This window comes from Pygocentrus nattereri, chromosome 17, assembly GCF_015220715.1.
Source record: "Pygocentrus nattereri isolate fPygNat1 chromosome 17, fPygNat1.pri, whole genome shotgun sequence".
In the NCBI taxonomy this organism is placed as follows: domain Eukaryota; kingdom Metazoa; phylum Chordata; class Actinopteri; order Characiformes; family Serrasalmidae; genus Pygocentrus; species Pygocentrus nattereri.
Window position 1 is genome coordinate 29,732,768 of NC_051227.1, and position 15,114 is coordinate 29,747,881.

A 15,114-nucleotide genomic window follows, 5' to 3' on the forward strand; every position below is an offset into this window, starting at 1 on the left:
ACAAGTTATTCTTAGAAGTGTGTAGTAAAACTTTGGGTCTGCTGGCGTATGTGTATTTGTCAGGCTTGCTGTATATCATGCTGTGCTTTGAATTTTGCTGTTGTAGGTGTTATCTGATAGCCTGCAGCTGTGAGAGGATGGGCAGCTGTGAGTGTAGCTGGGTCATAGCCCAGTCCTGAGATGTTTGGCCCTCCATCCTGGTGCCTGTCTCAGTGATGACGAGCACCCTTGCTGTCTTCCTCCTCACTCTATCTGTCCTGTACAGAGCTGAGGTATGTGACTCCCATCTAACATGTTTCAGGAATTCTAGGGAATTTAGGGAATGGCATGCTTAAATCTAGAAGTCGTCCATTGTTTGAAGTCTCAAAAATGGATTAGCAGTGCCTTTTAAAAAAAAGTTTTATCTACCATTTAAACCTTCTTTCAGTCCATACATTGAAACTAAGCTGCATCATTTATGTTGAATTCATCATCATATATGGCAACATGTGGTTCTCCATTCAGCCTACATTAGTTTAGCCCATCCATTCACACTGAAGTCATAAGGAGTGCTGTTACTTCAGCCAATTTTTAGCATAGTTGTTGCCCCTTTAATAATAAGATGCGTTATGTTTGTGCATTTAGGCCAAATCTGTAATGTTCTCTGTTAGTCATTGTCCATTTGTTTACACGTGAAATCATATGATTTGTGTCTTTTAGTGTGTGTGTGGGAAGACAGTGAAGGATACAGTGCAAGAATGGAACAGCTATCGCAACGAGTGCCTTCTGAAGATCAGCTCAGAGCCCACCCCTTCAGGTACCCCCAAAACTCTATTTGTGCATCTCATACATAACACCCAGTTTATGAGTGGTAGTGGATCTGGCTTCATACATACATCTGCAGGAAATGAACTGTGAAGCAAACAGACATATCCCACTGTCCTCCCTAAACACTTTGCCAAAGCCAAAGTATTCCTCCTTTATTTTCTCTCCAGGTCTGTTCTGCAGACGCATGTTTGACATGTACGCTTGCTGGACAGATGGGATGCCCAACACCACAGTCAAAGTACCCTGTCCCTGGTATTTGCCTTGGCATGATCAAGGTACTGGCTACCTTTCATTATTGTTTTATGTTTTAAATAGGGCTGACATGATTACACCATTAAACTTGATTAATCGATTGTAAGATTCATTTGATTAAAACTTACATTTTCTATGAATCGGCTTAGTAAATAGTACTTGTACTCTTGTACTCTCAGTAAAAACAGAACCTGGTGGTTAAGCTGTAGTATATTTTTAATGGTAGATTTTTTAAATATCTTTTTCAGTAAAATTTGCATGATGTTTGAAAGGCTATACACAAAAGAAGGAAAATAGATCACTCAATTAATCTTCAAAATAATCACTAAACTACTCAATTAATCATGTAATTGAGTGTGACAGGTGTAGATTTAACCTGTAAATGGAATTTTTGTCCCTACCCAGTAATATAAATTAGGGCTGTGTGATGTATTAAATATCCATTATAGGTAAATGTTATTAATATGATTGTATACCTGTTTTTCATTGTTCCTCATGTTAATTTGATGGTTTCTAAATTTTATCATTAAATTATAATTTCTATTAGTTCCTTTTGTAATAAACATCTATCTGCCACGATTTGCTTACAATGAATACACATCTTATATTGCACACAGTCGCATAAAAACCTCCCTGTTCAAATAATGTGTTTTGTTGTTTTTATACGTGAAAATATGTTAACATCCTCTACAACAAATAGCTAAATAAATTTAATATGTATTTTTTCAGCACACTTTCTAATTATTTATTTCTAATTATAGAAAATGTGCCATAATAAAATGTGCCACATTTTGTTTTTATTTTTTTTTCCCAATATGTTAAATTCACCAAATTAAAAAAAGAAAGCACACAAGTATATGATTGCAATTGTTCAGTCTAAATTATGGTTCTTCTGACAGGAAATAGACATACTTCTGAGCCATTTCAGAGAAAATGCATGAATTTGAAGGTAATATTGTTATCAAAAAATCAGATACAGACTATAGATAGAGAGAGTTATTATGTTACTCCCACCCTCTGCAGTGCGCACTGGATTTGTATTGCGGGAATGTGGTCCAGATGGCCAGTGGCACAGCAACAATACCAGCCGCACCTGGAGAGACCACTCGCAGTGCAACGCTGATGGCAGCAAACAAAGAGAACAAGTATAACTTTATCTTCACAGTCGTAGCACTGTCTAACAGGGATGGCATTTTAAAAGACTATAGTATCAAATTTCCCAATATTTTCATATTAGGATTTTCACACAAACACGCTAATATGTATTGAATCTGAAGACTGCCATTGCACTACTGTGATCAAGACCTATTGGCTGTTTGTTTGGCATTTTAGGCTCTGCAAGCTCTTATTATACTGGCTTTATGCAAATTGAACCACAGCTTCAATGCCTGTGTACTCCCTCACATAGTTTAGACACCTTTAATGAGGTGAAGGACAAAAACTTTGAATAGACGTTGTGAAACAACATGAAACTGATACTGAATCTCTGCTGGTAAGCAAAGAATTAAATTCAGTACTTTTATAAGAGACAGAAATTCAGTACATTAGTTATATAAATTTCATGTATGACTTAATACAGATTCTCTGAACCAAAACCGGATGCAGAAAGCTATAAAATGCTTGGTATATTTAAGATACTTGGTATATTTATCAGTGCCACTAAGCTAATGGAAAAAGTTTATTATCAGCATATCAGCATTTCTCTCTTGGTGGTTTGCTTCTTGTACCTCACTTGGATCATACAAACATAAAAATAGTTTGAAAAAGTTACTGCTCTAACTGCAAATACCATTTTACTATTTTATAGTCTCGGGAATCTGTTGTATGAAGAGATAAGTGACTCCCCAATCCCAAAGGAACAGGACAGTGTTCTATGCTGTGAAATGCAAGTCTTACTCATCAATTGTTATTGGACCTCTGGCTGTAGCCCATTGCTTGGGAAATGTCCCACAAATTTAAAAGCATCATTACCAATCCATGCTCATGGCCCAAGATGTACATAGCAGTAGACATGCAGGGCAGGAAGATTGTGCCAGTGAAATGAGTTGTGACCACAGAGAAAGGAAGCTCTGACATTATGGACACCAAGCAAGTTCATTACCTCCAATCACCAGTTCCTCTCTCAGAGTTCATCTCAGTAGGCCAGCTGAGAACAGTTGTCGCAATATTGTCTAAGGTCTTCAGTATCTGTCACAGGCAGTCTTGTGCAAAAGAGATATATGGGGTGTTGATGTTTTCTTCATCTGTAAAATAACAAAATAGCTTTTTATATTCGCAAACTACAGCATTTGAGCATTGTGTTGGAGATATAAGGAGTAATTTGCCAAATGGATGAACTCGGTAATGCAGATATAATGACTGCAGAATCCATTTCTGTCAGGAAAAAGATTAACGTGTTTCTGTGAGCAATGAAAAGAAGTTTAGTTACTGTAATGCAGACTGAAACTGGATATTTTTGCTGATTTTCCTCAGGAATATCAGATGCTGATTCTAGCCTACTTTAGGGTGATGTACACAGTGGGCTACTCTTTATCCTTGGCCAGCCTCTCCCTGGCCCTCATCATACTTCTTCTTTTTAGGTGAGTATGAATTGTTTCAATCTAGTCTAGTCCAGTGCACTGTCCTGAATCTTCATTTTCTGAATGGGTCATCTACAACCCCTTTACTAAAAAAGAAAACACCTGGTGAATTATTTCATAACTAATTAGGTTATTTGGCAACAGGTCACAAATGCAAAAGTTAAAACTCCATCATGCAAAGAAGAAACCATGTATTAACAGGGAATAGAAATGCAACCAACTTCTCTGGGCCCGAGAGCATTAAAGATGGGCAGAGGTGAAGTGAAAAAGTGTTCTTTGATTCAACAAATCATGCATTGGAATTATTTTTGGAAATCATATAAGCCACATCCTGCTGGCTAAAGAGGAGAGGGACCATCTGGCTTGTTATCAGCACATAATGCAAAGGTACTGTTCGTGCCAAACGATATCCACAGGTTTTGGAGTTTCAATATTTGATGCGCTGTCCTTGCACTATTTTCAATTAAAGATAGGGTGTAAATGATCTGCATGTCATTGTATTCTATTTTATTTACAATTTACTACAGCGTTCTAACTTTTTGGGAAACAGGGTTATAGAAATGATCTTGAACTGACAAGTTTAATTGCCTATACAGAACACAGGTCCAACTTGTCATCAGTGACACTGTGACACTGTTGACAGTGAATAATGGGACAGTGAACATACTGTAAATACCATTGTAAATACCTAGCAATGCTTAATGATATCAGAGTCATATTGAAATGCAATGCTGTACATTTTTTGAATGGAGCTAACAGCTGTTATATTTTAAGCCCTTTCTTATTGTCACAATTCTGCTTCTTTCCACTCTCACAGACATTTTCATTAGGTTTCTGTTTATTGTGCAACACTTAGTGTGTGGTAGCTACTTAGCACTTCAGCCACTGATGGTGTTTAAATGTCTTGGGAATGAAGCAGCAGATTACTGATTCCGAAAGAGTGCTTTGAGTTAATGTATAAATGCACTGAACAAATGATAGTATTGCATTAACTAATAAAGCTCTGTCACAATGCTTTAGTAAGTTAAGTACTGCTTAATAATTTGACAATATATTATTACATCCTGTTATTTGGGGTAACACATATGTGGCTTCACAGTATAGAATCATATGTAATAGGTTAATAGGTCAATAAAACATTATGCATGTTTAAAAAGGCCCATTTCATGGTAAAGTTTAGCACTTTATGCTACACCAATAAGTGTCTGCCAAATGATGCAGATAAGAAGACATTATGCAGATCAGATTGAGTAAGCATTTACAGTATCTCTGGCAAACAAATGAACTGATTTTATTCAATACAAATAATACTTCCAAGGAAAGAATGCAAAGCAAATTTTTAGTTTAGACTAAAAAAGTTTAGTTAAAAAAATATTGCAACAGTTTAAACCTCAAAAACACTTCTGCCCTGTTTCACTTTTTACAGTGTTGTTTAAGTGATCTGCTAAAGAATAATAAACTATTTACAAAACAAAATAACTTCACAGGTTTACACAAAATTGTGGACCTACCTTAATAACAATAGATGTTAGTGTTTGTATGCTGTTACTCACAAAGTATACCTCTTGCAAGAACGCTAGTGTAGATGTTTTGATGGAATACATTTTTTATAAATGTTTCTGCAGTGTTGTTTTTATACCTGTACAGCAGTTTGGGTATAAAGTCAACTGTGATGCTGAGCTGCATGTTTCTTCAGAGGGGGATGTAAAGAATTTTTAAAGAGTGAACTTGCTACTGAAAAATGCATAGCGATCACCACAAACTGTAAGCCACTGTGAACTGGTTACCAATTCCTCAGCTGTGTACTCAGTTATTATATTGCTCGGCGGTCACCTTGTCCTGGAGATCGACTTTTCCTGCAGAGTTTTATTCCATCCTGCATCTGACATGCTGCCCTCACCCTTTACCTAAGAGCAATGCTCTGATTCAGCCAGTCAAGGATATATATAGAAGTCAACCCCTTAAACTCCCAGGCTTATGTCATACTAAGACTTATTATATAGGGACTTCAGTGCAAACTGTCTGAGTTATTTTTAGATTATGGAAGTGTGTAATACAACTTTGGGCCCACCAGTGGGTGCTGGCCATTTAAGGGGATTAGTGAGCTGGAACAGGTATGGCAGATTATAGTTGGAAGTAGACGCTGCAGGAAGGTAAATCTCCAGTACCAGAGTTGGACCATTGATTTGATAAAGCATATGACGAAAGTAAGTGACCAATGCTAAAATAAAAGACTTGGCAGGGAAAAGGGGGGCATTCCTTGAAAATGTAATGATTACAGATTACAAAATGAAAGTCATTGAAATAGAATTGCAATATTATTCTCTTCTGTCTTGTCATGATTTTGTGTATTGCTGCATTGTAGGAAACTCCGCTGCACCCGCAACTACATCCACACCAACCTTTTTGCGTCCTTCATCCTTCGTGCTGTGTCCATCCTCACACGTGATGCGCTCCTCACCAGAGAAACTCCTGAGTTTAGGGACAACAGTGACTTATCCAATGTCCTGAGTGACCAGGTCTGAGCATTTATACATCCACTGACAGGTCTGCAGACATACATGACCACAAAACACATACACACACATAAATCCCTGTCGTGTACAAAGTTCACAGTCCTGTGTGATGAAATGAGACTCCCTAGTCCTGAACCCATACATCAGCTCTCATCATTTGACCAAAACAAGTCAAGCCAAATTAAAGTCCTGCAGACCTCTGACCCTAAAACCTTTTATCTCTATGCTCTGCCTCCAGGCTCTGTCTGGCTGCCGCATAGCTCAAGTGCTCATGCAGTACTGTGTCGGGGCCAACTACTTCTGGCTGCTAGTGGAGGGCCTGTACCTCCACAACCTCCTGGTGCTCATGGTGTTCTCTGAGAACAGTTATTTCTGTGGTTACCTGGCCATCGGCTGGGGTCAGTACACAAATTTACATTCTAATCATGTGAACGTAATTTAATTATGTAACATATTTTAAATCAGTCAAATGAAATGGAGTCAGCATCTATGGATGTGTTTATTTTTTTGTTAGGAAAATGAATGAGCAGTATCCTTTTGTAAGATTTGGAGATTTTGATATAAGATTTAAATCAAGACTTCTTTTCAAGCCAAAACTCATACTACAAAAATCTGCACCACTGGAAGAGTAAATGCTAATGTCCCTTTTGAATGGCAACAACAACACCCTACAGGGCAATAATAATTTAAAACACGGAACTAGCCAGACAACAGATAACATTTCATCATTTATTTCAGTTATTTAGTCATTTTTACTATTTGTTACATACTTTGTTCTATTAATATTTGCATCTGCAGAGAATTGTTTCAAGTATTTGAGCCATCTAGAAGCTTGTGATCTGTAAGTAGTCAGTAATTCATGCCTTTTAACAAATATAAAAACGACAGGCATGCCTTTGTATGAGTTTGTTTCCAAATTTAAAATTTTAAATGAGTATTATTAGAATATATACTATTTTTTTGCGAGCTCACCCAAAAAAGTAACTTTCAGCAGCCCACAATGTGTCAGCATATAGTGTCTTAACTTCTGGCCCAAAGTTAGTAAACTTTTTATAAGTAGGTGTCTCTAAACTTATGTCTTGTAGAACTTAAGCAATATATTAAAATATTAGAAAAACACCTTCAGTTCCAAACTTCTATTTGTTTACTCTCTGTTCTTTTAACAAGCATCTGAAATATTTAGTTGCATCTGTCAGTGTTTGTATTCACCCTTGGTTGCACAGTAAGGCCATTCTTTTCCTCAGGCACTCCTGTACTCTTTGTGGTGCCCTGGATAGTTATGCGCTACCTATATGAGAACACAAGGTGAGCTTCATTAGCCTTATTACAGGAACATCTATCTTTGCTTCCAAGTTTTAAAGACTCAACCAACCTTAGTGTCTGCTTCTCCCTGAAGGTGTTGGGAGATCAATGAAAACATGGCCTATTGGTGGATCATCCGAACTCCAATCCTCCTGGCTATTTTAGTAAGTATTTCTTCTTTATAGTCAATACATAAGTATCTGTATCAGCATCACTATTTAAACAGACTTTCTAACCTGTGCTCAGGAAGTTATAAGAAGACATGAGAGAGACATAAGAATATTTTCATAGCAGTAGTTTCTCTCATAATGAACTATTTGTGACGTTTTTGTTATAAAGATAGAACAAGCACTTTACTGAAAGTGTTTTTCGGTTATAGAAGTAGGTTTAATTTTGTCTGTAGCAACTCCAAATGATGTCTTAAGATTACCTGCCAACAAAATACATCTAATATCCTCTTCTGTTGATAGCTGGCTAAACATACTCCTCATGAAAAATGCATGGATGACTCTTTATGCTAGAACACTTTCTGGGGTTGTTGCTTTTGGAGGAATACTTTCAACCACATTTTAGAAGTGTGCAGAGGTGGATCCAAGAAACATTCTAGTACATTTAAATGGAAACATGAAGCTGAATGCTTAGGTTCCAGCGGTCAGTTGAACATTAAGATGATTACAATAAATATTGCAGTCTGCTACTGTCATTTGCTGCAACAACTTTAATTTGATAACATCTTTAATTTAATAGCTTTACAATTTTAAAGCTATGATTAATGAGGTGTCATTTTGAAGGTCATAGGTTTTTTTTTGGTTTTCTTTCTAATGCATGTGAAACATTGCAGGTAAACTTTTTCATATTCATAAGGATTATCAAGATTCTCATCTCCAAATTAAAAGCACACCAGATGAGATACACAGATTATAAATTCAGGTAAGACTGCATTTCTGTTAATAAGCAAAAACAAAAAGAAAATGCATGTTGTTTATTATGAAATTTAGTATATCCTATTGTTCTGAATTAATATATATACCCTTTGTATTTTTGATGAAGTGTTTAACATTTCATCTTCATTAGTGCAGTTTGAAATGCTAAACCTGTCTTTCTAAATAATGCAGAAAGTTACCATAGACAGTTTTTTTGTTATAAAGATTAACATCTCAATGTATACATTGCTTTAGTCTGGTTCTATTCATCCTTGTGCAAAATCTTTAATAAGATAAAATGTAAATTCATGATTATGGCTGTCTATGTAACCTTTTGAAGTTTCCCTGGAATTAAAGGAAACCTCTTATCTTCTGACTTCAAATGATGCCCTTTACCAAAGGGTTTGCCTCTTACAGGAGCTTGTAGTTTAATCCCAAGTCTTAAATCTAGCTAGAGGTCACTGGGTAAAACAGAGCTTATCAAAATCTGAAATGCAAGATTCACATAAAAATATCACAAGGACAAAGAACTGTTTGAAGTCATTTTTTACTTGATGGTATTCTAAAGACCTGAAAACAGATTTTGGGATATCTCATTTTATCAAGCAACAGTATTTCAATAATAACAACAACAATAACAACAACAATAATAATAAAATATTTGTATAGCATCTTTTATACATGCAACTAAAAAGTGCTTCACAAAAGTAAAAAAAAAACACTCTTTTTCAGTCAATTTAAACATGAAAACATTTATGTGTGTAGGTGCAAAGTTTGTGGCTGCCCTATTATAACTAAAGAAGTAAGATCTCATCACTATTGTCCTTTCAGTAACTTTAAAGGGAAAATATAACGATGAATCATGCTTGTGTTTTGAACTGGACTGTTCTTTAAATGTGGCTCTTTAGGTTGGCCAAGTCTACCCTGACCCTCATTCCCCTGCTGGGAATTCATGAGGTGGTATTTGCTGTGATGACAGAGGAGCAGACTGAGGGTGTACTACGCAACATCAACCTCTTCTTTGAACTCTTCTTCAACTCCTTCCAGGTATAGTTGAAATCTTCAACAAACAGGGCAAGCAAACCTTGTCAGTACATGATGCAGCATGTAATGTACTCAAACTGCTGATACACTGAAAAAAAATCTCTATTCTGTGTTCTTCTGTAGGGTTTTCTGGTGGCCATTTTATACTGTTTTGTGAATAAAGAGGTAAGAACAACCAGAAATGAAGCATTCAGAAGTTCCTGTCACTACTTCCCAAAACTTAAATAGCCTCTAATATCTGACAAAATATTAATTCATGTCCAAAGACTAAGTGTTTGAGTGTGTAAGGCAGTATCATCACCTGTTTGCTGCTGTGACAGATTCATTCAGCAGTGACCTGTATAATTAGCAGATATGGTTAATACATTGACAGAGTATTATGATCTACTGCGTCTTTGAGACAATTATTAATGTGGTCATTTATGATGAAGAAATGCAAAAATGCGCAAAAATACCCAAGAACAAAACATCATCCTGTACCTTTAGAGTATATTCAAAAACAGTAATTTCCCAGTATCCATTTCATTTATTGAAGTATACTACACCTTCTGGGGCATAGGCCACTGACAGTGGTCCTCCAGAGATCCCTGTCTGGGGCCCTTCTTTCCAGCTTGCTCTAGGAGTATTGTCTCCTGGCTGTGTTTCTCTAGCTTATTGTTTTGTTATAAGGTGAAGCAGGTAACCACATGACCAAGCATTGTCCTTTATCAGTGCAGCCGGTGTCCGGCTATGGTGTAGTGCACTACCTATTTCACAAACATTTGTATATGCCTAAAAATATAAATATTACAATAGATGGTTAACAGTAATCTGTTACACCTCCATGCCTGTTTAGTTTATTTGTTTAGAAAACTCTTTTAAAAGAGATTTTTCTGGTTAAATTAAAGGGTATTCATATAAAAGTTCATTAAAATAAGCTGTTTTAAACATTTATAACATTTATAAAACATAAATGTTATAAAATGACAAGTGGTATGCAGTAATATGTAAAAATACAAAACAATGATGACATATTAATAGATACAGTACTGTGCAATATATGTACCATGTAATATATGCCATGTAAAATGACAAAGTGGGGTCAGCAGATGCTGAGGTGCATAGTGAAGTTGTTATAGCTGCACAAGGTGGGCCAACATCATATTAAACCCTATGCATTAAAAATGGGGTGTCACTCAAGTTCATATGCGTGTGAAGGCAGACAAACGAATACTTCTGGTAATATAGTGTATATACAGTATCTCACAAAAGTGAGTACACCCCTCACATTTCTGCAAATATTTTATTATATCTTTTCATAGGACAACACTATAGAAAACTTGTATATAATTTAAAGTAGTCAATGTACAGTTTGTATAGCAGTATAGATTTAGACAGCCATTAATGTCTAAATAGCTGGCAACACAAGTGAGTCACAGTGAACATGTCCAAATTGTGCCCAAGTGTGTCATTGTCCCTCCATGGTGTCATGTGACTCATTAGAGTTACAAGGATCCAGGTGTGAATGGGGAACAGGACTGTTAAATTTTGTGTTTTGGGTACAATTCGCTCATACTGGCCACTGGATATTCAACATGGCACCTCATGGCAAAGAACTCTCTGAAACTGAGCTATAACAAGGTCATACAGCGGTTTTCCAGGACAGGTTCCACTAGTAGCAGTCCTACAAGACTGCTATGCTATAGCTCAATTTCAGGGTGTTAGCAATCTTCTTATAGCCTAGGCCGTCTTTGTGGAGAGCAACAATTTTATTTCTCACATCCTCAGAGAGTTCTTTGCCATGAAGTGCCATGTTGAATATCCAGTGGCCAGTGTGAGCGAATTGAACCCATAACACCAAATTTAACAGCCCTGCTCCCCATTCACACCTGGAACCTTGTAAATCTAATGGGTCACATGAAAGAGAGAGAGAGAGGTATATATAGATATAGGTCTAGGTATATATACTGTATAGCAGACTGCTGTACAAAAAGGGCAATGCTCAAGAACTACATGCAACAGATATCCTCAGTACAAATCAAAAAAGGGAAAAATAGCACAGTAAATACATATTTACGTAAATAAATGTTGATCCTGATATCTATGTTATGTTCTCATTCTCTTCTCTTGTTAAACTTAGGTCCAGTCAGAGATCAAAAAGAAGTGGCAGCGATGGAGGCTTGGAATTAGCATGCTAGATGATCAGCGCAACACCGGCAGCCACACACCACAGGGAGGCTCTGGGCTCCAGTGCCAGCATGACCACTCCTGTCAGCCAGACTGTCCTGAGGGGAGTGGTGGCCACCTGTGCTTGGACGCTCCACCTCCCTCCACCCAGCTATCTCTCCAACAGCATCATCACCCTGGAGCTAAGAAGGGCAAAGCCTACTGCTACATCTCTGCCAAGAAGCAGGTGCTGAATGGGATAGACACACCACCGTCAGGCAACTGCAGGTTAGAAGGAGCAAACAGATACTCTGAGAGCTACTGCTAAGAGCTGTGGACCAAAAGACCTTGCTTGATGAAGTCTATAAAGTTCTTCAAGATATATTCAAAGGATATCAGACATGATCAAATGGAGTTACTTGGGAACATTCAGTGGAGTTTACAGATACCTCTGTGATAAAGATTCGAATGAACCTTTTTCTGAATTATGGAATGGAACGGAAGAACAATAACAACTGTTATTTTTTGTTTTATACCTCTTTACCTCATTTTGGACAGCACTGGTAATATCAACACTACTTGTGGACCAACTCTCTCAAGCAAGTCTGGACATGAAAAAGCCAATCCAATAAAAAGTAATGAATTAACTTCCTGAGGATTGTCTAGTCAAAAACAAAAGAAATTTAAAAAGCTGAATATGTGATGTATGCAGATGAGACACACACATCCCACTAATGGCTTATGATGATTAAGACTCATGTACACAAAGTACTGTGCAAAAATCACCACCCTACATTTATGTAATTTCCAGCCATTAAGTATTACATTTTCAGGAGTTATTTCTAAGGAGATTCGTAATTAGATAATCCAAGTGCATAAGGAAAGGGAAAGTCAAAAGAAATAAGTGAAATCACTTTCAGACCAAAATTATTAAAAGACGTAAAGAGAATGGGGCTCTTAACAACTGTGCAAGTCCTTGTAGACCACTACATCAGATAATAGTATTTAAAGCTTTCATCTCTGAGAGATAGGAGAGAAAAGAAAAAAAAGGCTCCACTCTTAATCAAATCTGATAAATCTGAGATTTTATAAATCTAAAACGTATAATTGAGAGGCAGAAAATGCAACCAATGTCTTAGAGTGAATTTTGGAGTTGTGGAAAAATATCTGTGTATTTGCAAGCAAGACTCCTGAAAAAGTCTGATACTATATATATGTTTTGTGCTTTTTTCCAAACGCTGAAAATTCGACACAGTACTGTAGCTATCGACAAATTCCAAAATGTCACAGTCAGTAATGGTTTATGCACAGTGGCTGGTGAGATTGATATATTTCTGTATACCACCTGATATTTACTGATACCTAACAAGATTGTATGGTATGTAATTTGAATATATGCGTATATGATAAAGTACATATTATCAGCTTATGTGACACTTCAGTGGTGGTGTCACCAGAAGTGTGTATTGACCCCTAAAGCTGTCATTTTGGTTGTTAAACCAGACTTATGTAAGAGAAGGCATTAACCTAAACTCTTACAGCGCTGTATTACATTACAGGCATTTAAGTCTGCCCACACAACAGGAGGTCTAATCCGTTCATTATAACATGGCATTCCACTGAGTGGCCTAACACCCTTGCAGTGCCATAGCACAGACATCAACTGTGCACCATATTTATACCACAGGATTTTATACAGTTTTGCAGAGCTGTTTGGATAACATTAAACCGTAACAACTTTATTTTACATGACTGTTTTTGAAGCCACAGTTTAAGTAGGTTTTGGATGTTTTAACTAACTACTTCTTAAAAAAAACAAACAAACAAAAACATCACATTTGTTCTTTTTGAAGGACCAACATCTGAACTGTTGTCTTTAAAATACCAACAACTGAAATGCTCTGTTTGAAAAACATTTGCTGTGTGTTTTATTGTTTAATGGCCTTGAAAATATTTAATCACACAACATTTTATGAAACTGAATTCACAGAACTTGTTACTGGTATGGCCAATATATGTTTTCTATTGATGCACCAGTAGGGTCAATGCCAGTGCTGGCGCCGGTGCCAATATATAAACCTTTATAAAATGTGGGGCTATATACTACTGAACCATTACAGTACTGTTGATTGAAGAGTGCTGTTTGTAGCACTGAACAGAAGCTCATTTTTTAACAACACATGCACTCATGATGCAGCACACTGCAAGTGTGGGAGGAAAACTAATTGCATTATACACCTTCAGTGTAATATCCTGTTCATTTTAAAACAATCACCATTACAGTGTGGTAATACTGGATTCCCCAATGCATTAACATGGAAAAACTGGCTATCAGCATTGGATGCAATTTTTTAAGTGAGTTGCTTCAGGTCAAACTGACATTATTCCTGGATTAACACTTATGTATTTGCACACCATAGAGTTGTTACACAGCACATTCATTTTTCAGAAGTGGAAACATTGTGCCACCAATTGTGTTGTATTTACCAAAGCCAGTATTTAAGTTACTACTTTCAATATACGTGTCAATATACTGAGCTTACACAGTTCTTTGAGCTACAAACAGAAAATCTGAATGTCAAAAGGACACCTGTAAGTGACTCTTATTGAAAATATGACTCAGCTAAGAGCCACCAAACCTCACTCCTTCACCTCAGCCCAGCTTTGATTTTGCACTGTAACACAACATAAATTAATCATCGATTTTCTTCTGGAAGGTATGTAATATTACAGAAATAAAACACTGTGACTCCGTCTATTGATCTACGACCGAGTAACTTGGCACGACCCACCCAGCCATTTTATCTTGTGCACCGCTTGCCAAGGTCATTCCATATCCAGGGAACAGGCGCCATCTTGTGGAAGCAGGCAGGAACGGACACAAAGAAAGGTATTAGTTTTCCTCCACCAAATCTTGTATTAACCTTCTGTTTCTTTGTCTGATAGTAATGTTGCCCAACTGCATAGTGTCTGATGGTTCAGTATGAATTTGTATCTTGTGTACAATATGTACAAATGTAATATGTTTAGTACATTAAAGATGGATATGATAAAGAAAGATGTGATCTTGATAATCCTCATGCTTATTTCACATGCACACTCGTTAGTGACCTACAGTGCAGCACATTAGCCATCACATGCTATAAACAGGCAGAAATATGGTTTATTATTCTTATTATTACTATGGAAAAGGAATCTAAAGTTAGAAACTCTTATTTAGTGATTCAGTTAAAGCCTGTAAGCCTCATGTATTCAGAGTTGAAAAACATGTCTTTAACGTGTCACATGACAATTGTCAAATAGAGATATTTCCACAACAGTACAGTTCAGCACACAGACTTATTAAATTCAATTAAACCAGGAAATGTTATAATCAAGCACTGATTAGGTATATTCACACATTTGTATGTTATACTAAAATATGTTTCTCATTGTATCTTTTTCTTTGAGTCTGGATCAAATCTTAGAACGTAATCATGCTATCTTTGTGTTTCTACATATTTCTGAGCTTATTTGGAATGAGGGAAATGGCAAATGCTTGCTCAG

At 36.7% G+C, this 15,114-nt stretch overlaps 1 protein-coding gene across 1 annotated transcript in view; it reads left to right on the forward strand.

Annotated features, from left to right (window-relative positions):
• gipr (gastric inhibitory polypeptide receptor) overlaps positions 1–13,481 on the forward strand; it is a 32,742-nt gene extending 19,261 nt beyond the window's left edge. Inside the window, exons 2-14 of the mRNA XM_017719181.2 lie at positions 107–272; positions 700–796; positions 975–1,082; positions 2,083–2,204; positions 3,532–3,638; positions 6,004–6,157; positions 6,393–6,552; positions 7,399–7,459; positions 7,551–7,620; positions 8,298–8,386; positions 9,288–9,426; positions 9,547–9,588; positions 11,543–13,481. Coding sequence (XP_017574670.1) covers positions 216–272; positions 700–796; positions 975–1,082; positions 2,083–2,204; positions 3,532–3,638; positions 6,004–6,157; positions 6,393–6,552; positions 7,399–7,459; positions 7,551–7,620; positions 8,298–8,386; positions 9,288–9,426; positions 9,547–9,588; positions 11,543–11,896 — 1,560 coding nt within the window. The 5' untranslated portion in view covers positions 107–215 and the 3' untranslated portion in view covers positions 11,897–13,481. The remainder of the gene's footprint in view (positions 1–106; positions 273–699; positions 797–974; positions 1,083–2,082; positions 2,205–3,531; positions 3,639–6,003; positions 6,158–6,392; positions 6,553–7,398; positions 7,460–7,550; positions 7,621–8,297; positions 8,387–9,287; positions 9,427–9,546; positions 9,589–11,542) is intronic.
• The last annotated feature ends 1,633 nt before the right edge of the window (positions 13,482–15,114 follow it).